The sequence below is a fragment of the Manis pentadactyla genome, chromosome 14, assembly GCF_030020395.1.
Source record: "Manis pentadactyla isolate mManPen7 chromosome 14, mManPen7.hap1, whole genome shotgun sequence".
Classification (NCBI taxonomy): Eukaryota; Metazoa; Chordata; class Mammalia; order Pholidota; family Manidae; genus Manis; species Manis pentadactyla.
In genome coordinates this window covers 25962768-25979409 of record NC_080032.1, presented here as the reverse complement: position 1 = coordinate 25979409, position 16642 = coordinate 25962768, and the positions used below count along the sequence as shown (strand labels likewise).

The following is a 16642-nucleotide window of genomic DNA, read 5'->3' as shown; positions in this document are numbered from 1 at the left end:
AGAAGCTTCTCTGGGTTCCCACCGCCACGCTCTTTTCACAGACATACAGAGGTCACACCCCAGGCCTGTGCCCCCCGACTGTCCACGGCTCCTGGCTACCTGTCTGGAACTTACCCGTCTGCAGCCAAGGCCTTCACCACCTTCTAGGGGTCGGCAGTCTGCACTCCCATTCAAGGCTGCAAGTCAGGAGATGACCAAACGTGCCCTCGCTAGAAAGGAAGCCCCTGGGGCCGCCTGGTTGCCCCGATAGCTTGGCCCACTTGCCGGCTCTGCTGGCCGGGCGCTCTGCACCGCCGCATCTTCCAAGGGCCCCTGCTCCACTCAACTGCCCAGCTACGCCAGCCTCCCCATGCAGCGAACGTCAACCCCCGAGGCGCAGACTTGCCCAGGGCAGGCAGTGCACCGGCCTAGGCTACCACGTCAGGGCCAGCCGCACACCAGCCTCAGCCATTCTGGCCAGGGGGTCCTGCCCCGGCTGGCTGGAGCTGCAGCCCCCAGGGAACCTCCCATGCTCCCCAGCCCCATGCAAATTGTCCTTTTGAATTGCATCTTTAGTTTAGTTTTTAAACCCGTGGGAGGATGTGTTTAGATTAACTGAAAGAATAAAGACTTGGAGGAGGTCTCGGAGAGGGCGTGACCCCCGGCTGACCCGCGTGGGGCTGGCCAAGCGATTATCCTGTCCTTGGGGCCAGCGCTCCAGCCTGTCCCACTCAGGCCTTGAGAGCCCAACGCGACACGGTGCTGGGACCATCTGGGCACCAGAGGGACCGGGAGTGCAGCCTCTCTGAGAATTAGCTGGTGATGGTGAGCAGTGTTGAGGACAAGCCTGTAAAGAAATTCTCTGGCTTGTTAACCCCACAACCCGCCCACTTGCAGGGGCCCCTTTCCTGGGTCTCTCTCTGTCCTCCAGCGAGGGCGGTTCAAATTTCACACGAGCTCTTGAGGTTGCAAACCAAGGAAATCCATTGAGATGATAAACTTTTCTTTTAAAAGTACAAAGGAACTCAGTTATTGAACGTGCACAGTAAGACTGCAGTGGGAAAGAAAATTCACTGTGAAGAGACAGGAATAGGGAATGAAGTATGGGAATCTATCTCCATGAACTTTTTCTCCAGGATGGTTTTATTTTTCTTTCTTTTTAAAAAAATTCTGATTTTTGAACATCACTTCCCAACATGGCTAGAATTCAGTAAGGGTTATGGATTTTAAAAAGTCCACCTAATAAGAAGACAGGATAAATAACTCAGCACGTGAGGGGATAAATAACTGGTGAGGGTTTGTCAGATTGACATGAGCTTTCAAAACCAGGACTGTAAGATGCAGCCCAAATCCCTTGAATCAGCATTTCTGTAAACAACAAGAATTCAGGTGGGTTCCTTAGTATGTGCTCTGACACCTGAGACATGAACTGCAAAAGTTTATAACAGTAATAAAATTATCAAAATGTATCAAAAACCCAATTATTAACTCACATTATATAATGGCCACAGATAAGAGGAATTTTCTTAGAACAATTTTATTAATGGATATGTAATAAAACATCTCCCCAAAACTCCTACCAGAAATGACAAAGCAGAAGGCAACTTTTTTTTGGTTCTCTAGGAATTTTTTAATGTAAACATGACATATTTGAAGAAATGATAAAAAGTAACAAATGAACCTGGAAATATTTTTGTAAAATCTGATTTCAAATAGGTACATGAGGCTTAGACTTACAAATGTGTTATTTGATAGGTGACTTAAATATCTAAATAGAAATGAAAAACCATTTCCATAACTTTAACTATAAAACACAAATCCAGTTAAGTACTAACAGGATGATGTGCAGAAATACAGTAAGAGTCACTATAAAGGTGAGGGACTTGAAGAGGACACAGACAAGCAGAGACGGGTCACCACAGCACAAAGTTCTTCCATATTTGGACATAATTATACAGGAAAATAGATGTATGAACGAGATAGTAACACAAGCATGATCTCTAAATATTTAAATATCCTTCAAGACAAGTTGTATATTCAACATAAGTAATAGTCAGTGAGCTTATCCCACTTAAGGCTATTCAGATTTTTAAAAATATGTTAGAGCCAGAATACTATAGTAATTCTGAGTACACAGTGATGATCAGAAAAATGCACAAATTCAGACTTGAATCAAAGCTAAGCAGCTAGATGTTTAAATTATGAACAAGTGGAATTCGTTATATTAAATAAGGAACACAGTTTCTGAGCTATTCAATACAATTCATACTTATCATTTAGAATCAAGTATATCTATATTAGTTTTCAAACCAAACAATGTTAAAATACAGTCACATGCTTATACAATCACATACAGAAGTAAGAAGAGATAACTGTATTTTGGGTATCCTTCACATATCCATTTGAAATTCTGACTAGTTTTTTATACATGTCCATTCACTAGTAAGATTTCATACATTTTACAAGTCTAAAAATAAAGCACACTGTTACACTAAAACACTAATGAACAATAAATATGTTTGTCATAAATTCCAATAAACTTTGGGAGTTAACTTCTACATACTTAACAAGGACACTTAAGTGAACTGTACAACAGTTTAAATTTTTAAAAATCACTTAATGTCTAGGAATAATTTCCTTGAGTTTAGAAAGTCTGAATCTTGATTTTGTCACCATCTTAAATTCAGATTTTATTAATGTGAACAGGGAAACACAAACCTTATTTTTAATGAACAGAAGAGGCCATCTTTATAGTGCAGTAACTAATTTATTATCTTGTAATGGAACAAGGAGAAATGGAGCTTTTCTGGAGGGTGTTAGGTGCAGTTAAACCTTACAAATCAATCTTAACAGAAGGCACTTGAAAGGCTTTTTGGGGTTCTTTGCAACCAAAGTTTTCAATGCCAATGGCAAACTGTGAACCGTGCAAAGATGGCTCTAATATCATGAAACTTCCTATTCCTTTTAAAGGCAATGTCTCATATATAAAAACAGTAAGTTAAGATGTTAATATATTAAGCAATTACTTTATAAACATTTAAAAGTATAGATATCTTACAAAACAGCTCTTGATAATAAAAATTATTTTTGCAAACAACAAACACAAATTAAACATAGTTCAAAAATGTATCTGAATTAGCATGTTAGATGGGGAAGGAAGACTGAAATCTAATGGCTTCATAACATAAAATATTCCTAATTAAGCTTCACATATATTTTAACACTGAAATTTTTAAAAATTGAAATATTCAATAATTTCTTATTTAAGGCCATTGAAACAAGTTTCATATTGTTAGATTATTGTGCTGTGTTACTTAGAGTCCAAGGATGTTGGGGTTAACTCATCACACCCATTCTGCTTACGGTTTTTCACTGAACAATACATTCTGTTGTGTTTTCTCCTTGAATTCACTAATAAGCCAGCACTCCATGCCACATGTCACAGTGTCTAGGATTCATTCATGAAATGGGGGACGCTGATTGCTGCAGACGTGGTCTGACTCCAAGGATAAATGGCTCTTGGGATATGGCTGCTATGGTAACATTGTTGCTAGGATAATTCCAAGGATCACAAGCAAAATAATAACACAAAAAATAATGAACATCATTTTCTGTAAGATAAAAAATAATAATTAATTTGCAAGGTATCAAAGGAAAGAAATCACTAAGGTCAACAAATTTCTGGAATTTAAGATAGTTTAAAATACAAATCCATTATTAAGAAAGAGCCCTCACAGGTCACAGAAAAGCAGAGAAGGGAGAGGAAGGAAAGTTCCATAGGCAAAGCACTACGTTATAGATATATGCATATTAAATTAAGTGAATTTAATAAATTAAAACTATGTATTATTAGAATAACAGCAATTTGCTCCTGGAGGGAGAAGCATCATGCAGATTCTTAATAAACACTTTCCATTGATCATAATAAAATTCCAAACTACTATTTCTAAGATCAATTGTACAGCTTTTTAAGACTTTAAATGAACCTATTTTTCATTTGCTGAAAAATCTTACTTATACTTTTTTTACTGAGGTATGATACAACTAGCCATTAATCCAGTCTTCCTTTGCATCATGGCCCAGAACCATTTAAATTTTTTTGTTAACATGCACCCTTGTGCATTTGGAAGCTAAGTAACCTTTGGCTTAAGACCTCTACTCTCCTACAGGAAATTTTTCTGCAGGAGGAGGGAAAGAAGTCATAGCAGCCGTGTCTTTGAGTTTCTCTTTGCAAAAAGCAGAGATTCCAATTTCAAATCCTAGTGAGCAGATGCATGCCACATTTCATCTAAGAGGCCCTCCCTGTTGAGGTTGGGAGGCTCTGACCCCATGAGCATGGTTGGGCTCTATCGACTCGGGAACCATAGATGGAGGTGAGTGTGGCCTGGCCCCTCTGAGACTTCCATGCCACCTCCCAGAACCCAGGGAATGCGGCCTCAGAGAGCCCTCTCCTTCAGACCTGGTGCTGGTGAGTTCTGTGCACACTTCTGAGGAAGGACTCCGCCTGCACTAAGTCCTGGCCACCAGTGGGCTCCCAGAGTGTCTGGAGACAGCCCCTCCTGCACCTTCAGGCCCTCTCTCCCACCAACCCTCCAGTTCCAGGACCTGCCGGTCCTCGGCTACCTTGCTCCACTGGAAACCCCGTGCAGCAGTTCATGCAGCTGTGTGGCTATTGGCGTGTCAGACCACTAGCTGGTCGGTGTGGTAGCCACTCACGCAGACCAAGAGCTCTCAGAGCCTGAAAGCAGTGGTGAGGCTGGTGGTACAAGCGATGCCCTCCTCCCACCGCAGCTTGTTTTTAAACAAAGCGTCAAGTGTCCTTCGGGCCAGCAGTGGCTTTCACTAGTGAGGAAGGAATTCCTCAAGGACCACCTGTCACAACCCAGATGTCCTGGGACTCCAAAACAGCCATCATAGCGATTATGCCAAATACACACCTCCTGAGCAATAACTGGCGTGCCCAAAGTTAATGCACCAGGCAGCACACTAGCAAGGGTTAATGCAAGAAGGTGGTTCCAGACACACAGGAAAACCCATGGAAAACGAAATCTACTGAGGTTTGAAGAAAGGTGACACTCATGCAGTGAGCAAAAATAAAGATACTTTAAACAAATAATTGAGCTTTTCTATTCAGGATCCTTTAAGAATTAACAGCCATGCTGAAAAACACAGTTTTCATTTTAATAAGGAAATATTTCTAAGCAAACTAGATGCTGCCCAACGGGGCCAAGCTGGACAGAGGCACCCCACTGACTGCCCCTCACAGCTTGGCTGCCTTTCCCTCCACCACAGTAACATGATGAGACCTCGGCCCACAGAGCAGCTTCCAGTCCTGGCAATTATTCTCCTCCTGCTCGAGGAGCCACTGGTCGCTGTGCTGTCGCGCCCCTCAATACAAGGGCACCTGGAAGCTTAATGACTATGAAAAAGAAGGGGTTTAGAAGGATTTGCCACCATTTATTCTCAGTACATGGGGTGGTCAGGCACATGTGCCACTGGATGACGTTTTGACACTGCTCTGCTGGCCAGGCTCTTAAGTATGTTAAAGTGGGCAAGCACTGCTATTAGCTACTCAGGGAGGTTATTAAGGGGATTAGTTGATTAGTTACTTACTACTGCACTGGCAGAGAGGCATGCATGCGACGGGTCACATCATCATTTGCCAACTGATAAACCAATAATTAGAGCAATTACAGCAACCAGAATGGCTGACACGGCCACAATTATCCACTTTTTCTGTCAAAGAAGAGCAAGCTGATTACATCATGGTTAATTTCATATCACATTAGAAGACATCATTCATTTAAAATAAAACAATCCATGGGATTTGTTTTAAAGTTTGTTACAGGACAATTCTGGCTGACAATTTTTATTTATTAAAAAGAGTGATTTTTAATTTGATAGAGTCAGAGTATTTGGAAATAAACTGTTCTAGAACTCTTAGAATACTAGGCTTCATCAGTGAGAGAGCAATTTGATCACATTTTTTTGGTAAGTTTCGAGTGGACTAAGGCACAGCTGACCCTTTCATTGTATATGGAGATACACAGCTGGCTCGTCACACTAGGAAATCAGCGCTCTGTTTAATAAGCCCCACACTTTGGTCTCTCGTATGTTGTTGGCAGTTATATCCTGCCCTGCTCCTGCTATACCACGTGAAATAAATCACTCCACTAACGCTGTGTAGCCTTTTAGGGGCCACGCACACCTGCCCTGGGAATAAAACCAAGACACGAGGGGGCGGCCATATATGCGGCAGCTGAGCATCAGCGGTTATAGTGAGAAGGGAAATGTGCTGTGTGTGCAGATGTCAGGCACTTAACTACAAGATCACAAGAATTTTTAAATCACATGACTACATTTTGGACCAGCTGACACTCCAAGTAATGCACAGACCTGTGACATCTTCTAAGCAAGGCTTCCCACCAGGTTAAGATTGAAAATATATCACTCCACCACCTTTTATATTCATAAAAACCACAAACTTTTTTCACTGAGAGTTTCCTTGGACTGACATGCTGCTTAGGCCATGGAGAAAAAGAAGGGAACTGGCCTTTTCAATGAATTTTAAAGTAAAAGTCCACTTTGCTCCTGGAACTAAGCTAAGCACTTTCATATGCACCTCATCACCTCACTTTAAGGGTCAATATTTTAAAAAGTACTAACACTAATAATGCAAGAATCCATGTCCTAACATTCAAAGGTAAGGAACACATTCAGACCTGACTGAGAAAAAGCAGTGAAGTGCTCTGCAGGGAGTCAGCAAAGCCCAGTCCTGCTAATCTGAGCATGTCCTTTGCAATTTTCATGGATGAATCTGCACTCAAGATCTGTGACTCTTCATTTTTTCTGAACAGGTTAAAACTCTTTCTTTACAAAGCCTTTGCTGGCATCACTCGGGGAACCTTCTCCTGACAGGCCCTAAGCAGTCAGCCTCTGGGAAAAGGCGCTATAAGCCCAAAAGCCATCTTCCAGAATGCAGGAAACATGGAAAGCAGTGGTTTGGTGCTTGTGGGGGAAAGAAACCAAGGTCTCATTGGCAAGGATGCACAAGGAGACACACAGGCGGTTTCCTGGCCACTGAATCAGAACGGACGTGTGCCATTTTGTCATTTAATTGGAAGAGCTCACTCTCACATGGCACACTGAGATGCAGAGGAGGAAGTTAAGACTTATTTATAAAGCTTCCATGGAGGCCCGCATAGCACAAAGGGCCACAGTCTCAAATAACCAAACCAAAGGGTTACCAAGTAACCTAAATAAAGAATAAAGTGTTCATTTGCATAAACTGACTAACCTATGATTTTCAGGAGAATTTCCAATGCCTTTAAGTTTTGTATCTCCCTATAAATAATGACCCAAGAAACACAGAACTCTAGAATTTGAACCCATCAACCTAGGAAAGGAAATGGCCTGGCTTTTGGTTGTGAGGGCCTTTACTTACTTAAACACAAAAGGGTTCATAGTCAAAAAATCATTTCTCTAGTAAACTTCAAAATTTTTTAGCAAAAAAGAATTATTTCAGTTTTAAAATGAAACATTAAGAAATTCCTATTTCTTGGAATACTTCCTGAGTAGGCTTATGTCAAGGTATTATCATTTGAAACCAAGCAGAGAAAAATGCACTGTAATTCTTAACAACCAAACTCACCCTCCTTGCTTTGCTGTGGTATTTAATAGCTTTCTTTGTCTCCTCTTTAGCATGCTCTACGTAGTCTGCTGCGTTCATAACGTTCTTTTCTATGTTGTTGATCATTTCACCCTTAAAACAAAAAGTTTCAAACTTAGAAGACATTTTCAAATGACTTAATTATACATCTTAAGACAGCCCTATAGCATCAACAGTTTTCTCATGAACAAAATGCATACATGATGGATACTGAAGTGGAAGGTTTCTTTTCATGTTTACAAAAAGATGAGAACATTATAAATGTGCCAGTACAAGGTAATCAAAACTCAATTTATATTTTAAAGAGAACCAAAGGGATGGGCAACAATGCTGGTAACTAAAAGCACCTCAGTAGATTTTGAGATACGCTTGAATATGTGGACACTTTAAGGTGAACACGGGAAGGAGAGGCAGCTTTAGGCTAAATTGATGCTTGACTATCTCACACATACACACAACACAAAGAATGACATCTTTCTAGTGGGTAGAAAAGTGCTTCAAGTTCTTTAAAATATCAATAAACTAAGAATAGCTTATGTCTGACAATATGGTGACTAAATTAATAAGTAAAAATGGAAAGTGAGGTGAATCCAATGAAGTTTTAGGAAGAAAACACATTACCTGGCTCCCTGTCCACAGCAGACAGAGTCTGCAGCAGCGAAGGGCGAAGCGATGGAGAGTGACACACAAGTGACTTATTCAGATTTAAACTTACTGGTAAGTTGTGACTGTGCATACATTTTGAATCAGGTGAGTCAATATAATGCAATATTAATAGATTTCCAAAAGAAAATAGTGAAACAAAGCTATAAACACAGTGCTTTTTCTAATGGCGCTTAATACATTTGGTATAAAACAATATTAATTAAAATCAAAGGGACTCTAAAATCTTTTGTAATTGCAAAAATAATGTAATGTTATTATCTAACTGGTTTCCTTTGAAATACTTCCCGAAAAATAAGAAGCCGGTAGTAACCAGCCTCCCCACTCTCCATTCCTGTGCCGTGATCGGCACGGATCCCAACAAAATCACAAACGAGTAAGGCTCTCCTGTCCCCACCCACAGGTGGTGCTGGTTTCTCCTCTCAAATGTGTAGTACCTCAGCGGTCCCCACATGTTCTTATGTAATGTTCCTCAAAGTGAACAACGTTCTTCAAAAGAGAAGTGAAGCGTGTGAAGACTGAATGGCTGGATGGATTTCCTACTGCTTCTCACACAGTCCAGACAACCCCAGAAAAGGAGCCAGTCAGACCTGAGCCTCCTTAGAGGACCATTCCTGCAAACACCACCCTGAAACCGGTCTCCATAGGGGAGGGACGTGCTCTTTGAGACGCTCCTGAGTGACCCCATGGCATGTGGGGCTCAGCTGGACATGATGGTCTACTGACCAATGGGGGAGGGTCCACACCTCAGACCGCACTGGAGAAACCACAGGGCCTCACTCAGCATCACCAGGGCAAGGGCAACATACCCCCACACCTCACAGGCACTACATTTTGTATTTTCAGAAACTGTACACACTTCTCCAGCCCCTGGTAGGGGACACGCCCTGTGCCTCCTTGCCTGCATCACCACATACTACGCAGTTAAGGACCAGCTTTTATTTGTTCCATGGACTATATATCTCTTTGGCTTATTCTTTCAAACATTTCTCCCAATTATTACCCTAATATATGTTTCTTGTCAAAAACTTAAAAATACAAATATTTTACAAAAGAAAATTAGAATTCCCATAATTCCACTGTTATTATATTGTTTAGAATATTTCTTTCCTCTCTGAATATTGTTTTATGTGGCCAAGTTCATGCCATAAAATATGTTTTATACTATGAATATGTAGCTATGTACATATACAAATAAGGTTTTTATCTCTCTTTTAAATTAAAATCCAGCACATTTGTATATTTCACTAAAAATCATCCATGAACAAAAAGTTCCTGTTGCCTATGGCTGCCTAACAGGCTGTCCTACGGATACACTGCAACAGAACAAGCTGACCCTGTCCCTAACGGACACACTGTAACTAAACTAACTAACCAGGCCCTATGGGTACACCTAAATGGAACTAACTAACCAACCTCCCTTATGGACACACCATTACGTGAACTAACACAGTCCCTGCCTGTCCGAAATTTAAGCTGTCTCAGTATTTCAGTCTTACACTGTAACAACACTGCAATCCACTTTTGAATTTTGAGATGGGATCCAAAATAATGGCCTTCCAGGCTCACCAGATCGAACACAAGCCACACAAGCCAGTTCTGCATCCCAGCAGGAAGGTTGTGTGAGACTACCTGGGTCTCGACGAACATGGCCATGTCCATGAACATATCGTGCAGCTCCCGGATGCTGGTCTCCAGCTTCATGATGTCTTTGTGACGAGACTCAATTTCATTGAGAGCTTGTCTCGTGATCTGTGAATCTGATATAATCTTTAAAAAACAAAAACAAAAGAGAAATACTAATGAACTTAGGACTGCTTTGGAAGTTAGAGAAATACACACACGCATAAACGCACATGGCTGACGGCAGCTGCGCACTCACGTCAGAGGTGAAGATGGAAGGGTTCCCGCTCTCCAGCATCTCCTCCAGCTCGTCATCAGTGGTGGTTTTTCCGGCTGAAACATGAATAGCCAAAATTCCACTCAGAATGTGGTAATACTATACAGTGACTTCTTCAACCATAAGCTGGCAGCTAACATCTGAGTTGTTCACATTTCTTAACTGCTTTAATTGAAGCCTAGCTGACACGATGTTATGATAATTTCAGGTGTACAACATAGTGCTGGACAATTAATTATACACCTTCCGAACACTGGTTAAGTGCAGTTACCATCAGTCACCAGAGGTATTACAGTATTATTGACTATATTCCCTAGAGTTGTTCACATTTTTTTTATTTGAAAATGTCTTTATTCCAGATTTCTTTTTTTTTTTTTGTGAGGGCATCTCTCATATTTATTGATCAAATGGTTGTTAACAACAATAAAATTCTGTATAGGGGAGTCAATGCTCAATGCACAATCATTAATCCACCCCAAGCCTAATTTTCTTCAGTCTCCAATCTTCTGAAGCATAACAAACAAGTTCTTACATGGAGAACAAATTCTTACATAGTGAATAAGTTACATGGTGAACAGTACAAGGGCAGTCATCACAGAAACTTTCGGTTTTGCTCATGCATTATGAACTATAAACAGTCAGTTCAAATATGAATACTCATTTGATTTTTATACTTGATTTATATGTGGATACCACATTTTTCTCTTTATTATTATTATTTTTAATAAAATGCTGAAGTGGTAGGTAGATACAAGATAAAGGTAGAAAACATAGTTTAGTGTTGTAAGAGAGCAAATGTAGATGATCAGGTGTGTGCCTGTAGACTATGTGTTAATCCGAGCTAGACAAGGGCAATAAAACATCCACGTATGCAGAAGGTTTCTCTCAGAACGGGGGGGTGAGGTTCTAAGCCTCACCTCTGTTGATCCCCAATTTCTCACCTGATGGCCCCCCCCCTGCGACTGTGCCTGTCTTAGGTTGTTCCTCCCTTGAGGAATCTTACCCGTCTCTGGCTAACCAGTCATCTTCTGGGGCCATACAGGGAAATGTAAAGTTGGTAAGTGAGAGAGAAGCCTTATTGTTTGAAAAGGTTAGCTTTTTACTTCTTTGCATATTTATGCCCTGTGGCTTCTATGCCCAGCATTTGTCTTGAGGTATCTTTACCACTTGGAAGAATTATGATACTCGGTAAATTTGATATGAGGCACGAATTCTATTTAAGGGTTGTAATTAGGAAGGAGAGTTGTTCACATTTTTAAACAGAATTCCCAACCTTTTCACATGATTTTCTTAGGCAAGTGCTAATGATGAGCCAAATGAACAGACTGGAAAACTCATGGAGAACCTTGCAGTTGGAATGAATACTAGCCCGGGTTTAGTGTCAATGAGAAACACTATAAAAAGGAAATCAATGTAATTTTTAACACCTCAGTCTTCTTAAAGTTTTAACTCTGGCTTGTGGAGAAAAGGGGTAACTGAATACAGTGCACATTAAATGGACACTAATAAAGACTGCATCATCAGAACCAGGCGCTCTCATCCTCTCTCGGTTTTGTTCTTCATATATCCCCTTGAGTTAAATGTACGAATGTTCTCTACGAAACATGCTCACAGGCTTTTGGAAAAACATAATTGATAATCACTATTTTTCACAACTTGTGCCACAAAAGACAAAATTAAAGGATAAATGTCATTACAATTAAAATGACCATCCGTGGCACCAGTATTCATTATTCCCAAAAAGTAGAAACAGCCCGAATGTGCATTGCCCAATGAATGGAGAGACCGAACGTGACATATCCCCACAGTGGACTGTGACTCGGCTGTACAAAGGGTCAAAGTATGGACACAGGCTGCAATGTAGCTGAACCTAGAAAACTGTGTTTTCTAATGAAAGAGGCCAATCACAAAAGCCCATGCACTGAATGATTCTGTTTTTATGAAAATGTCCAAGACAGGCAAATTTATAGATGTGGCTGCCTGCTCAGGGGAGAGGAGCTGGCAAGTTACTGACACTGGGTATGGGGCTTCTTTTGGAGGGACGAAAATGTTCTACATTGTACTCACACACTAAACCCACTGAGTATCATTCACCTGGCACGTTAATCATACCTCAGTGAAGCTGCAGAAACACACTTCTCGAGTTCACGTTCATAGCCATCTCCCCACCCACCCATGACCGTGGGGAGACGCGGAGCCCCGCAGTTGTGACCCGCAGCCTGTGTCCTGGAGAGCCCTAACCTTTCACAGTGGCACACATCAAACCTGATAACTTCGCTAACCCAGCAAACTGCCTTCTGGTCAGAGGAGGCACAAGAGCCCTCTTCCAAGGCCCACACCACAGACGTCCTTGAGAGAGGACCTGGGCACAAGGCACCCAGAGAGGCTCGCAAGACCTCATGCAAACATCTCTCAGGATGGGCAGGAAGGACTGGCGGGCACAGAAAAACACGTGAACGAACAGTGGCCCGAATTTTTCCAAATCTGATGAACCCTCTTCCAGTAACATAATTTAAAGTCCACTCACCTAGAATTTTCTGTAGAATGTAAATAAACAACAGGTTTGGGTGATAGAAGCAGCAGGAAGCTCTGGAAGGGCTTTAGATTTTATAATAATGGCAAATAGGTGGAATTACTTTTTTATGTTATAGTACTTTGATGTCAGACCTTAAGGAAGAAAAATAAGTTTTTGGCAGCATTTTCATTTACTCACTTATTTCTAGCTGACGCTGTATACGTCCTTTGCTTCGCTCCCGAAACAGAGTCTGTGCTTCATTATATTCTGTCATAACTTCCACAAACTTTCGAGATAGTACTGAATGCTATTAACACAGAAAATATCAGATTAATATATAGTGGCTATTTCTTCTATTGAAAGTGATAAGCAAAAACATGTTATGGGATTCAAATGTAATGTAAGACTAACAGCAACTTCTCTCTAACAGAGTCTATGCGAGAACCCCATCTCTTACTAGGTTTCCACAGCAACCTCGCTATGCTATCATGACCCCCATTTTACACAGGTGAATCCATGACAGAGAGGGTGACTGGGTCAGGCCAGCACCAGGCAGGCTGTCCCGAGCCTGCCGATCACCATGTTGAACAGCGTTCAGCAGCCTGGATTCTACTCTGCTGCATCTGACCCTCCAGAAGGTGGGGCCTTACCATGAACACCAACATGATTCAGGTAACTCTTTGCTCTTCAGAACAGAATTCTGCTGATGGGCTGAATAGATTTTTTTCTATTAATAGAGAGAGGTAATCTATAAATACTATGTCCTTTTCATGCAGAAATGTTGTGAGGATTTAGATGACAGGGAAGCTGGACTAATTTTAAATTTCAGAGAAGAGAGTAAAAAGCCCTTCTCTGACATCCCTTCAATCTGGAACAAGGCTACCAATCAGACCTGGGTTCTTCGTATCCGGAGATCCACCGAAGTTCGGTTCCCACTCTCATTCTGATCAAAACTTTGTTCAATAGCTAGAAACAAACAGGAAAGAGTGTCTTAAACTAAAGAATGGAAGTTTTTCAAGCCAAACCTCAGGTTGCTTTTCTTATCTTTTCAACTCCCAATAAATTTATGGATTTTGGTAATAATCGTCAATTGTTGATAATATCATAAAATAAAACCAGATGTTGTATCTTAACATTTAAGAGAGAAGAGAAACACCTGAATCTGGTCAGGTTTGGAGAACTTAACGACCACGCCACAGGAAAAGCAGAGGATGGTGGTGCCTGTCAGACAGCACTGCAGGCAGCAATGAGCAAAACCCTGAGCTTGGCAGATGCTGATATACCAAAGGCCTGGCTTCTCCACCGGCAGGAAAAGGCGCTGGGGGAAGATGAATAGAAAATCTGATTTTAAAAAGCCTTAAGTAACGTATCAGCCCATCCCAGTGGATGGTCCTTATTTGGAACCCAAGTCAGATGGGGGAAGTGTTCTGACTGGGTATTTTATAATAAATAAATGGAACTAAGTGGACTTGAGCGACAGTATCATTGTTGTATTTTAGGAGGGGAATCCTTATGTTTTAGGAATAAACCCTGAAGTCCTCGATGTCTGTGATTGGCTTGGACATCATCAGGGTGAGGTGAAAGCCACTGAGAACAGCCAGCCAAAGGGTGCAGACGCCAGGCTTGTCGAGTAATCTCCCGGCTTCTATGTTATGTCTAAAATCTTCTGGAATGAAAGTTCTTTTTGATCTGCAGAAATTTTCTTGAATGATATTTTATAAACGTTAAACACAATGTGTCCTTCTAGCATGGCTCTCTAAGTCTGAAGTTGCTCTGAAGGCAACATCCAGTACCATTCAAAAACACCCACCAACAAAAAGATAACCATTCAAAAAGAACCTAACAATTCATTTTAAAGGCTACTTAAAATGTCATTAAGATACACTGCTCTAAGAGATTAGCAATTTATAAACTAGTGCTTAATCTTCTTGAATATGTATTACTGCTTCTCTCTTAATTTAAGGATTAACTACCATTGGCTTTAGCTCCTCATAGGAAATCCTCAGAGCTAGTAGTGTAAGAATTCTAGAGTAACGAATAACTTAAAGGCTTACTATTTTAAGTATGTACAAATAATTTATTTTAAAGAGCTCACAATTTTAACTTTTGAAAATGTACAAGAATAAAAAATTACACAGAAAATAATAATCACCCATATTCCCACCATCAATGATTAAACATAAAACTTTCAACTCACATTTTAACTTGGCTCGAATTTTATTAGCAGTTTTCTTGATTTCTTTGTTCAAATCTTCAAGCTCTTCTTTTATTTCTTTAAAAAAAATAAAAGGCAACTGAGCTATAATATCCAACATTGGTAATGTCCAATAGTCTCAAAAGGAACATATTCTTGGTAAATATTCAGGCTTGTTTCTTATGAAAAACTACTGGTCATGCCAGTGATCCTCAGAGTGTACTTTTGGGGCACAGCTCCATAGGGTGGGAGCTTAGAAGAAATGCAAATTGGGGCCCTACCCCAGACCTACTCAACAGCAAGTTGTGGTGAGTGGCGCCAGCCACCTGATTTAACAAGCCTCCAGGTGATTCTGATGCACAGGGAAGTTTGAGAATAGCTGGTTTATAGCAATTAATTGATGAAATAGTCCACTGAATCCCTGGTAACACTTCAACCTGTTCTAGAGGCCTTAAGCTTACACATTTTACAAGAGCCCTCTAAAAAAATACAAAAGTAGAAGGTGAATAGAGAAAAATGCACGTAAACGGCCCTATGGGATCTTGTCACTGGAGATTAACAAAATAAACTGTGCAAACGTGGCCGAAGCTGGACTCCGATTTGGTGCCACCTGGTGGCCACTGAGCTGAGGCACTATTCAGGGCCTGGGAGACAAAGCTCGGACCCAGCACCTCCAGGCCCCTAGGGGTCACTGTACCTACCCAGCACGCCCATCCAGGGACCAGAGCAGGGAGGGCACCAAGGAACTGGAGACCCAGCATCCCCCGTCTCCCTCCCCACCTCCCCGACCACCAGGACAAAAGGCTGGGGGTCAGCAGCCTGCCACCATCACCCTCATCCTGGACTCCTTATCGGAGGGCCCAGAATCTCTGGAAAGGAGGGACTGTGTTTTTCTCTTTAAAAACCAACTAAGCAAGCAGTTGGACATTGCTTCCTACATTTTGGTTCATACCATGTTGTGAAACAACAAAAGACAAAATGCAACAGTTTTATTCAGAGCTCAAAAGGGACTATTGCGAAGCACTGAGAGCTCTAAATTTATTCAAACAACAGTTTTAACTGCTATTACTTGGCGGCAAAAAGCTTTTGGAGGTAAATTATGCAAAAAATAAAACAACATTTATTCAAATTCAATTTCCCCAAGAATTAAGCAAGACGTTAATAGGTGTAGTAAAAACTTCTGTGGGCAAATAAATTTGTGAGACACTACACTAAGCAGCTGAATAGGTTTCTTGATTTCAGGACCTCTCACAGCCTCTGTTACTGTAAGTACACTATAATTTCCAAGAGAGAATGTGGTATAAAGAGGTCCCCAAATATACCTGGCTGCACAACTGCTTCATAGGCTGGCTAATGAGATTCATGTTCCAGGAACACACTTTGGGAAAAACTCTTATATATCATAAGATAGGGCATCTACAGAGGCTTGAAGGTTAATTTACAAGATGTGCAAAATCTTAAAATTAAAAATGTGTTCTTTTTCAATTAAAAACCAAGTTTTTACCCTCTTAATGTATCAAATAATCTTCTAACAAAAAGGTGCTTTCAACTTCCTCTGAAATTGAGAATAACAGTGTCACCATCACCCATTCCATTCAACACTGTATTGGATTTCAGTGAGACAAGCCAACTAAAAGGAAAAAGCTTAAGAACCAAAGGAAAACTGTCATTATTCACAAAGGACATGACAGGGTGCAGAGGCAGCCCAACAAGAGCTCCAGA

The 16642-nt window shown here is 41.0% G+C and overlaps 1 protein-coding gene across 5 annotated transcripts in view; it reads right to left on the bottom strand.

Moving 5' to 3' along the window:
- Positions 1–1525: 1525 nt before the first annotated feature.
- Positions 1526–16642, bottom strand: part of STX2 (syntaxin 2) — a 28045-nt gene continuing 12928 nt past the window's right edge. For 3 of the 5 annotated variants that reach the window (XM_036921835.2, XM_036921837.2, XM_057491470.1), the window contains 8 exons: positions 14924–14998; positions 13619–13692; positions 12925–13033; positions 10194–10267; positions 9944–10081; positions 7631–7741; positions 5593–5715; positions 1527–3590 (listed from right to left, as the gene is read on the bottom strand). In XM_036921835.2, the coding sequence (XP_036777730.1) occupies positions 5635–5715; positions 7631–7741; positions 9944–10081; positions 10194–10267; positions 12925–13033; positions 13619–13692; positions 14924–14998 (662 nt within the window). In that variant the 3' untranslated portion in view covers positions 1527–3590; positions 5593–5634. Of the gene's footprint in view, positions 3591–5592; positions 5716–7630; positions 7742–9943; positions 10082–10193; positions 10268–12924; positions 13034–13618; positions 13693–14923; positions 14999–16642 lie in introns of all 5 variants that reach the window. The other 2 variants (XM_036921838.2, XM_036921836.2) reach the window with 2 other exon arrangements.